Consider the following 10,483-nt stretch of genomic DNA (forward strand, 5'->3'; position numbering starts at 1 on the left):
ACTTACTAAACCACAGCCTAATTAATTTACCATCAGGTGCAACTCCTCCGTGCACTCCTCTGAAATTTCGTTGCGTTGCAATCATAGATTTTGTCTCAGCATACCACCCACTGCCTGCCCTCGTTGTTGAACAGTCGCCATTTCTATTTATGCGACCGTGGCGCTGCGTAGTGAGCAAACGGACAACTTCAAGTCATGAAAACAAAACTTGAAGATCTGGCCTTTCATTTGGTGTTATAGTTATTTCACAATTCAACGTACTTCGTTCACAGTAATTAATTGAAATTAGGGAGATATGAACGGAACACTCTGTAGATGAAGGCTTTATATTTATCTCCTTTTATTAATTATTGTATCTAAATGTGACTCCGTATATGTACTTTAAAAGTTTTATGAAGAAGTTATTTTAAATATTGAAAGAAAGAAGTTTTATTTAAACAAAATTAATGTTCAAATTCAAACGTAGTGATTAGTTGTGATATCCTTAAAATCTAATGCACAACAGTATTATAATTTGGTGTAAAAATCTTATTGTACCTTCTGCCCAGTTAAAGTGAAGGATAAATTGTAACAAACATCTACAGAAAATGACAACGTCAGATATTTGCATTAAAACATTTTATTATTGTTTCAAAATAACATGTGATTTTTTTTAATCTGTGTTCAATAACACGCCTCTAGGAGTCCAAACGTCTGAATCTGAAAATATAGAAACAAATATATGTATATTATTTTTCATGGCTTATTCTATACTGGTTTCAGAATTATCAAAGAATCAACTTTTGAATTGCTTACCGTTTTCATTTTAAAACTTTTTAAGTAACCTGGTATTACAGTGTTCAATGATGCTTTAAAGCAGTTTTATGTATTTAACATTAGTGTGGATAATTTAGGGGATACGTCGTTATAAAATATATCTCATTGAATAACACACGACAACCATTGCGACTGAAAATTTAGTTCCATTTTTAGCTGATTGTGTAGGATTATGTGTAAACATTCAAGCACTTATGTTTATGATACGATATACAATTATAAGAATTGTGACGTGTTTTAGTTTATATCCCTTTCAGTTGTTGATAATATTCACTGTAAAATGTATTCACCAAAAAATTTAGGACGAGATTGCAAACTAATTCGATTATTTTTCACTCGGATTATATATTTTTCATTTCCTCAGCTAGAGTCAAAGTTATGTTAGATTGATTAATATGCTATTTTGTGAATTGGGCTTATAGCATCTTCACAGAATACGTAATATTTCAACTTTATTGGACGACAATAAATAGACATCAAGATCTGAAAACCCAACCTTATAAATCCTATGAACAAATAAATTAATTCTGATCTTCATGCATGTTCTACAAAAATTTATATTTTCATGTCGAGAAGAACAGGTAACAAATAGAGTTTCTCTAGTAGTACTGAAATTTGGCGGGAAGGAATGGCGAATTATTTCTAAATCGGAACCTTCGGCAGCAAGATCGTGAATGTATCCCTCCGCCACCAAGGCGACGGTATTATTGAAAATATAATAATATATATTGTGTTTATACATACATAAACGTGAATAAAGGATAAACATTACCTTCATTGTTTATTCGTCTTGACTATCTCCAGCAATACACTCCTACAGAAGAGAATATTAAGAAATATATTAATTCTATAAATGCATCAAACATTTGCAACTTCAATTCGTACAAAATTTAATTTATTGATTTCGTTTATTATACTTCGCCTTTCTGGCCGAAATTTTAACTGAAAATCTAAATCTAACTGTGACTAACTTTTATTTTTGCCAAAATTATTGTATGATAAGAATGAAAACTTATTAAATTCAGCATATTTAACAAATACTTTATTTTGTTTGAAAAAATAAATTTTAACTGGAAATCTCTCACTTAAACCTACATCCATTTTACAAAAGAGTTAATGATAAATATTATATATGAAATATAAATATAAATATTACTGCAGAAAACTTGGTGATTGGTATATTTTGTGATTCACAACCTTAATATCGATTTCAATTAATCAGATTCCAAGTAAACTAAGTAATACTGCTTAAAGTTGTACCGTTTACTTGCCTTTATGTACTTTTTGACGCATTTGGCCAGGTTCCATGCTTCATCGCAGGTTTGAGCTGAAATAAATATATTTTTAAAATTTTCAGCCAATTTTTATGAAATAGTCATGTTGATGCTGTAACTCTTTTTCCCCATTCGGCTGAAATCTAATTGTTACTAAATTATTACTTTTATTTTTGCAAAAAAATACATAATGAGAATGAAAATTTACTAAATTAAGCGTAACAAAAACTATATTTTCCTTGTGTCAAAAATTTATATTTAACGAATGTACAAGACTTTCGATTTTTGCACGATTGTTTTCTTTGTTTGTGAGACGTCACACCAATCTGTCATATTAAGCATGCGTGTGTAAAGGGGGGGGGGGGGGAATGGTTTGCAAATAAACTTATACGAGGGAAGGGCGAAAAGTATCTGGTTCTGTGTAACCGTGTTACAGGAACAAGAGAAATGCACACATTTCAGTAGCTTTGAAAAAATAATCAGTAGAGTTCTTGTAAAGTGTTTCATAATGATGTACACTTTGTCCCGAAAGGTACTTTACAACTTTGATGCCATACAGCACAACTTGTAATTGGCAGAGAGGAATATAAGTACTTTGTTGTAGGTGATTCACCAACGCCTGAAGTTTTATTTCTTTTTTTGTCAGGCATTGAATAAGATGGTGCTCCACTACACTGGGCCTTAGACGTGAGAGATGTCCTGGACAGGATATTTCCAGCACGTTGAATTGGAAGAGATGGTTGAATTTCCTGGCCTCCTAGATCCCCTGAGATTGCACCCCTGGACTTCTCTTCGTGAGGCTATGACAAAATCACAGTATACAGCTCTCCTGTCATTGATCTTGATGATTTGAAGGTCTGAATAAGACCTGTCATTGCCACAGTTGACAGGTATATGCTAGAGTGGGTATAGACAGAATTGGAATTTCGATTAGATATTGTAGGAGCCACAGAGGGCCGCATGTTGAAGTGGACAAATACACAATAAAACTTTATGCGTTGGTAAATCAAATGGGGCATGATATGTTTCTTCATGTCAATTGCAAGTTGTTCTGTATGGCATCAAATTTGTAAATTACCTTTACGGACACCCTGTATTTCATTCTTAATTGCTAGTCAGTTTCAGTTCTCAAAGGTCATGTTTCAGTGTGGAGAGTCACGAGTAGTCGTGTGGTTGGAGGTCTGGGTTATAGGGTGGGTGTTCCGTCTCCTGGCTACACAAACACTGACGGGCGCTTTGACAATGGTGATGGTGCATTATCATAAGGAAGACACGCTCCATTTTAAGCATGCAGCGTTTAAATGTAACATAGCATAAGTTGTCAGATTAAACTAGTTTTAATTCGTTAGACTTGAAGTTTGGAAATATTCTCGTAATATCCCCACCCCGAGTGAGTGTTATGGAAAATCCAGGTGACGAAACGTATAACCTGAAAAGCAGCGAATCACAAAAGGTTAGTACCAGCGTGCATCCAATGCAATCATCCGTGTAAATTCTATTAAATACCATGAATTGGGAAAGTTAGATTTCAACGAACTTACCTGGCAGTTGTCCACAGTCTGAGACGGCCTTGTCCACCACTTCCGAATTCTGTCCCCTCTCTTCCATTTCCTTCTTTATCTTGTCAACGTCCTCAGTGTTTAATGCACCATTAGCGATCTGAAAATTATTATGTAATTCACTTGAACTTCTTTAAAACTTTTTTAAAGCTACATACAATACAGACGCTGTACTAGCGAGAGGGATAACAGGAGAATTAGCCCCGTTTCAAAAGTTAGAGAAAATGTTTAGTGAAATTTTCTTTAGATTCGGAAAATATACCGATAAAATTTGGCACACTTCAATATATATTAATATGCTAAAATCATATTTTAACCAAAGTACGCCACTATTTATTTTTCTAAGAGCATATTTAAGTACAGTAAAACCTCGTTAATCCGGACTAGTGCGGGGATAAGTTGATCGGTTTAACGAGAGTCCGGATTAACTGAAATAACCTAAAAGAACAGTAGAAAGTGCATTAAAACTCCATTCATAGCAACAAAGCACGTTTATTATGGTGTATTTAGAGGGCATAGGCGTAAATACACTATAAAGTACAGTACAGTACAAAGTCTGCGGGAAACAGAATTTCATCAGTGGTTGACTGCCTTTTCTTTGGGAAGTTCTCTTGTTGACTTCTAGCCACATTTAAAACCTTGCATTCTGCTTTCCTTTGCCTTTTGGCTGTCCGGATTAAGCTGAGTTCGGGTTATGGGGGTCCGAATTAACGACGTTTTACTGTACTTCAATATCAAAATCGTTCTTACACCCAAATCGACCGATTTTGTTTAAATATGAAAAGCTACTGCGTTCTGTGTCAAGGGAATTTGCACTTAAACACATCAGAATTATGTTATTGGATGAGCGTCCTCTTTGATAGGTGAAATAACAACAAGATTAAATAAATACAAGATGCCACATCATTGACACGCCGGGAATAGATAGAAACAAAATAATTTCAAGTAAGTCATGGAGAAAATAAGCAAAATTTAATATATCACGTAGAAGAGGGATTAGTGCCCATGTTGTCTTGTCTACAGCCTGTGAAATGTACTGGTAATAAGTGAACTAGTGGAAGCAACAAGTATGCTGACTTTCCCACCAGATGGGGACAATTTTTAATTGCTTACAATTTATGTAAATATTGTTTGGTTCTCTTAAGACTATAGCCATGGAATCACCTTAGTTGGCCTGAAATTTTAAAGCCTCATAAAAAATTAAGAAATATGCAGATCCTGGTAGATATTTTCATAGCAAAATTTTGTTTTGAAAGCTTTCCGTACTTGTTTTTATTAATCAAATATTTAAAAATGTGTCTGTTGAAAGTAAATATATTATTCATGGAGACTTCCTGACGTTTAATACAGGAGCTGGTCAAGGTTGACCGAGTCTTTTGTGCATAAAACTAAATAACTGAAGCACGATAATACGTTCGAACTACGTAACGCAATCCTTCATGCACGAGTATTCAGCGTATTGTATGACGTATTTTGTGTATGGGCAACAGATGCAGAAAACATGGCAACAAGCAGTGTGTCTGTAGCTACGGAACAGAGGTACGTAATAAAATTTCTTGTGAAGGAGGAAGTAAAGCCAGATGAGATTTTGAGACGACTGCAAGCACAGTATGGGGAACAGACGATGTCACGGGCAAGAGTTTATTAATGGTGTCCGAATTTTTGCGAAGGGTGAGAGTTGGTAACGAATGAACTACACATACAAATTTGTTCCATTTCACCCAAGCCAGTAAATATGCACGTATCGAAGAAGTGATCATTGAAAAGAATGCCGTACGAAACATCATTCGCAAGGAAAACATGCTGGCTGTAAGTGCCACTCCTCTACATGACAATGCCCAGCCCCACACTGCCAATTTGACAGCAAAAATTGTGTTAAACTTACGTTAATGAAACCAGCCCAGAACGATCGAGGAACGCAAACAGTTTGTGCGTGTATGTCTTGGTAAGCTGAGAGTTCATATCCCTGCCGCTAGGCGACACTCAAATCACTCACAGTGTTTTGTGCAATGTTTTGGTCCCCAAGATCACCGGACCTTACACCGTGTGACTCTTTTTGTGAGGTTTCATCACCGATGCCGCGTGATATCCCTGCATTAAGTTTGAAGTTCCTCGTTCTGTTGCCTTGTCACTTCTCTGACTTGAACAAAAACGCAAGGCTTTCAATTTGCACCAAGAAGCAGCATTCGGTTAACATTAAGAACAATATTTTGCCGCTCTGGTGACATGAAGAAGCCTGTTGCCCAGGAAGGAACTCTTTAACATTTGAGCTACATTGTCGGAACTTTTTAATCCATTCGCAGACACTCTGACGCAAAAACCATTCACATACCGCGTTGAAAGTGTTCTATGGATTTCGGCTGCTGATAACAGGCTGCAAGAAACAGGTCAAGGAACGCTGTTCTTCTTTGGTGCATATCAGAGCTACATCAATGCAACAGACCTAGCAATGGTCAACAGTGACTGACATAAATCACGCCTGGTGCTGCATGCGAAAACATGGACACGAACGCATGTGAATTGCAGATAATGATTGACTCACCCTCGTATTTTGTAGTCAGTTCCTAAAAATAATGTTTCATGCAATAGCAGTGGTTGTAATACTAAGATGCTAACAAATTACACTAAATGTATAAGCACTGTTCATGAAAATATCGTAGCCATTTTCATACCAGTTTGATCTCCTCCATGACACATTTCAGAAGGCACTGAAAGAAAGAGAGAATAGTTATAGCTTTGCATGCATTCACATATTACAATTACTTCATTTAGTAGCCAGAAGAAATCATTAGTTTATTTTATTTAATTTGATAGGTTTATTATGAAGGTATATTACAAGATAGTGGGTTAAATCTGTAGCATTGAAATGCACCAGAAATTAAAAACAGGTAGCCTATTACTCAAAATGATACTAAAATGTACCTTGAAAAAATGGTAAAAAAAATCTACCCAACTTCAAATGTACTTGAGTGTTGAATCGTTGTTTTTCATGCAGTGCGTAAATTACCTTGAATTCTTCACTAGGCTCGTCTTTCTTCCATTCTCCTTTAACCTGATCTGGAAAGAAAATTTGTAATTTACGCTATTGCAATGAAAAATGTTAGTGACGAATTCGTTCGCAATGGAAGCATATTGAGGTTTTATATTTCATGAAGTATAAACTATGCTCATGGTATTATTTTAAGGTATATTATGTGTGTGTGCGTGTTAGGGGTTAAATCTAGAAATATCGTTCAAATACATACAGTTTATTTTCCAATATCTTACACATATCCCTTCTTCCCACTCATAGCTGAGAGAAAATATTCTAATTACTTCCTGCTACTTTGACTTTCGCTCGTAAATCAGATGATCGAATGTTGTATCTGTTCTTTGTATTCTCTGAACTTAACCTTTATCAAGTTTTGAGCAAAGTAATCTGCATTTTCACCCGTCACTGCGAACAAATTTTATAAAGTAGATTTACTCAACTTCAGAGGAGAACTGACGGCAATGCCAGGGGGCTTGGCCCCCCTGGCCTCTGTCTGGCTATTGCTCTGGTAACTTCCATGAATTAGGTGTTTCCACGAAAATACTTTCACCTTAGTACTCAGAGGAGCCAAATTTAATTCTTCTCCACATTTCAAATTTTCCTAGCAATTTAAGTGTCGCAATGTATATGTGAAAGTAACTCTTACATCCAAACAATGATACACACAAACACACGGTGCTTTCTCTGGAGTACGAAATGGTACTCCGCACTGTCACCTTTGTTCATAGTGACAGTAGTAACTAAAATAATTCGTCGTAACGAAAGAAATTTAAATCCACATGTATGAATATATCGCAGTACTTTTCAGTGGCTCCCATGATGAACTTCGTTTATATCCCATAGCAAACTGACTCTAAAATGTGCCGCAATGTTTTCATATGATAAGTGTTACCAGCTACATTTAGACATCACATTTTTCATTTTTTTGATAATGAAGCAAATAATACAAAATTACTGAAGGAATCCAGGTAGAATTAAATAATATATTTCTAAATTACAGATGGCACAGCAGTCGAAGTTATAATTTTCTATATATGTAGCGGTACTTCTATTCACTAATCTAAATATGTAATGTAGTTTAGTAATAACATCATACCTTCTATTATATTATTATTATATGGTACATAGTTGAGTTAAATAAGGTTGAGTTGCTTTCGTGCATCTTCTATTTTGTGTAGGAACAACTAGGAAAAAGTTTAAGAATAGTTGTGGACAGACTATTTTGTAATCCTTTACACTTTTGGCGTAAAACATTCTAATAAGCATACTATAGTTGTGTGTCGAATGTGCAAGAAACTTATGTTTTTGAACATTTTAAGAAGTTTTTTTTATATATATTTAACATTTAGAGCAGACGCGAGATCGAAATTTTTTAGATCTCGGCGAGAATAAGAATAAAGTTTTGACGTACAGTAGGATCCGTGAGTATTAACGTGCAAATTGTCCATGACTATTTTCATTAGTTTTTCTCTTACATCCTGTGTGTGGGGTGTAAGGGATGACCTTGCACGTAGTACACCCAAATGTCAACCTCACTTCCACGTTATTACACCCTGGACTGCAGACTAACGAGGCTCTGGCGACTGGCCCCCATGGCCAGTATAATTTTTTTTGTGTTGTCCTGTTCTTTTGTCCTTATGTGTGCTGATTGCCCCTTTACAGCCTCAGCTTTTAACGACAGTCAGAATATTTTATGATTTTAGTTATACAACGTTAGAGTTGTTACGTGTAATGGTCAGAGGCTGGACCCCATATAATGTGACGGGTGCAAAATAGCCTAAGTGCTGACGCACCCAAAATTTTAAATTCAAATATAAAAAAAAAGCATCCTATGTGTTTTTAAGCGATGGATTTTTATGTATGCTGGTGGAGAAGTTGTCAACAGCTTGTTTTAAGTTTTATGTTAATTTTTGAAGCTCTTATTGGGTCAAATAAAGTGCACGAATATGGTGATAGACAATTTGCACGGTAATACTCATGGATCTTACTGTACGAGACCAGCATTTACAATTCTAGCTTCTCCTGTCTCATTGCTGCTCTTAAATATTCATATCTTGTTTGAGATAGTTTTCTTACCTTTAGTCAAGCCCTGTGCTGCTTCACACTTTGCGAAAGCGTCCTTCACTCCTGGGAGCATATCATGATGATCTTTCTGCAAAGAAATACCTGTACTTTATGCATATTCTATCACGAGCAATCATTGTGATTGGTGGAACTACTTTCTGTCTTGGTAAAGTCTTATTACCTTTTCTAATAGGCCTGGTCAAAACGCTGATTTTGTGGAAGAGCGTTGTAAGAAGTATGGAGGTTACGTCGGTCGCGTTCGCGCAAAGGGAGACCCTCACGTTATGATTCGAAAAAAACAGTGCAGTGCGGCAGAGGGTGGTTCCGTGAAAGCAGTATTTTTTACCTCTGAACGCACACAGCCTTTCGTTTTCTACTCAGCTGCTTACTGGCTGTGACGTGTATTATGCAGGCGGGAAACTCACACTGCACGGAGGGTTCGCTGGTCTTCACGAGTGCAAGCAAAATGCTCAAGCATGGTTTATAAAGAACCAACAAAATTGATCCACCGATCGTGTGTCGACATATGTCTACAGGCATAGATGTCATGATCTTGTATGTTACCTAATATTGTTAAACGTACATGAGAAAGTCAAATCACTTTTTTATCTCTTCATGTAATTATTTTCTTTGTTTTAATTGACGAAAACAGATACATAACAACCCACCTCTCAGTCTATTTACTAAAACAATTGCATTTCTAGAGTAAAAGCCAATTCTTATCCTACTGTTATCAACATAATGTCATTAGTTCTCACTGAACATTCAAAATGATTGATTGATTTGGTATTTTAAGTCCACTTCAGTGGCGGTGATTTGGTCCCAAAACCGGGGGGTAAAGACAGTATTTTTCCCTTTGTAGATAAGGTTTAGCATAGTGCGGAGGCAAAAGTGGAGAAAAGTGGTGGCAACTGTCCCCCTTCGCCCCCCTATTTGCCACCACTGCACAGATAGGCTAATCGGGACTGAACCTACAGTTTAAAGTGGAATCCGAACCACTATGTGCCTCCACCATTTCAAATGAATTACTACAATACCGCACACATCATATTCCATACAAGAAACTCCTAGTCCCAAAAAATCTTCAGGTTGGCCAATAACCATTGAGAAATTACTCAGTAGTGCCATCTACTTAAATTGGTGTCATAACACATGAAGAATATTCTGTTTTAATTCTTATATTTTAAACGTAGACGTAAGAGATGTATGTAAGTTTTACAGTAAACATGACACAACTTTGGGTTTGATAGAATCGAATACGTGCTTACCTCTGCATAAACAGCTGCGAGTAGAACTGCGAGCGATACCAGTACTTTGGAGTTCATGTTGGTGATTCCTTGTAGGCCTACGTGCTTCGAAATCAGTGTCTGGAATGAGATCTACCACTGAGAATCCATGTCCTTTTATACCATCGAAGAGGGGAAATGGTAGACTACAAACTTGTCAACCACTTCCTTGTGTTACAGATGAACGTCTATACCCATTATGTTTCCATAAGGTTAAATTGTGCCAAAAATATCTTCTGTACCACTAACCATATTAAATGTCGAAACTGTCATATCTAACAGCCACCTTCCTTCCTGCATTTACATGAAGTTACCTCAGCAAACGGTCATAGCGTCAATCACCATGACAATTCAAGGATGAAGTTGACGCTTAAGGTGACAAAATTGACCATAGGCTAATTGATTTTTCCCTTTTTTTGGTAGTTGACATAAATTGGCCCTCAATTTTCGAGC

At 36.3% G+C, this 10,483-nt stretch overlaps 1 protein-coding gene across 1 annotated transcript; it reads right to left on the reverse strand.

Annotated features, from left to right (window-relative positions):
- Positions 1–614: 614 nt before the first annotated feature.
- Positions 615–10,107, reverse strand: LOC145980805 (uncharacterized). Its single transcript, XM_083113896.1, has 8 exons — positions 10,013–10,107; positions 8,757–8,832; positions 6,657–6,706; positions 6,322–6,357; positions 3,632–3,749; positions 2,088–2,143; positions 1,589–1,630; positions 615–699 (listed from the first exon to the last, which is right to left on the reverse strand). The coding sequence occupies exons 1-7, from the start codon at positions 10,067–10,069 to the stop codon at positions 1,598–1,600; spliced, it is 426 nt and encodes a 141-aa protein (XP_082970022.1). The 5' UTR covers positions 10,070–10,107; the 3' UTR covers positions 615–699; positions 1,589–1,597.
- Between the last annotated feature and the right edge of the window lie 376 nt (positions 10,108–10,483).

The sequence above is a fragment of the Lepisma saccharinum genome, chromosome 28 (assembly GCF_977018435.1).
Source record: "Lepisma saccharinum chromosome 28, izLepSacc3.1, whole genome shotgun sequence".
NCBI lineage: Eukaryota > Metazoa > Arthropoda > Insecta > Zygentoma > Lepismatidae > Lepisma > Lepisma saccharinum.

Excerpts from the sequence above, each read along its gene's own strand:
- LOC145980805 (XM_083113896.1), bottom strand. The coding sequence starts at position 10,069 with ATGAACTCCAAAGTACTGGTATCGCTCGCAGTTCTACTCGCAGCTGTT. Across the intron at positions 3,750-6,321 it reads TCATGGAGGAGATCAAACTG|ATCGCTAATGGTGCATTAAA; the intron begins GTATGAAAATGG and ends AATAATTTTCAG. Across the intron at positions 2,144-3,631 it reads AGACTGTGGACAACTGCCAG|CTCAAACCTGCGATGAAGCA; the intron begins GTAAGTTCGTTG and ends TATTTATTTCAG.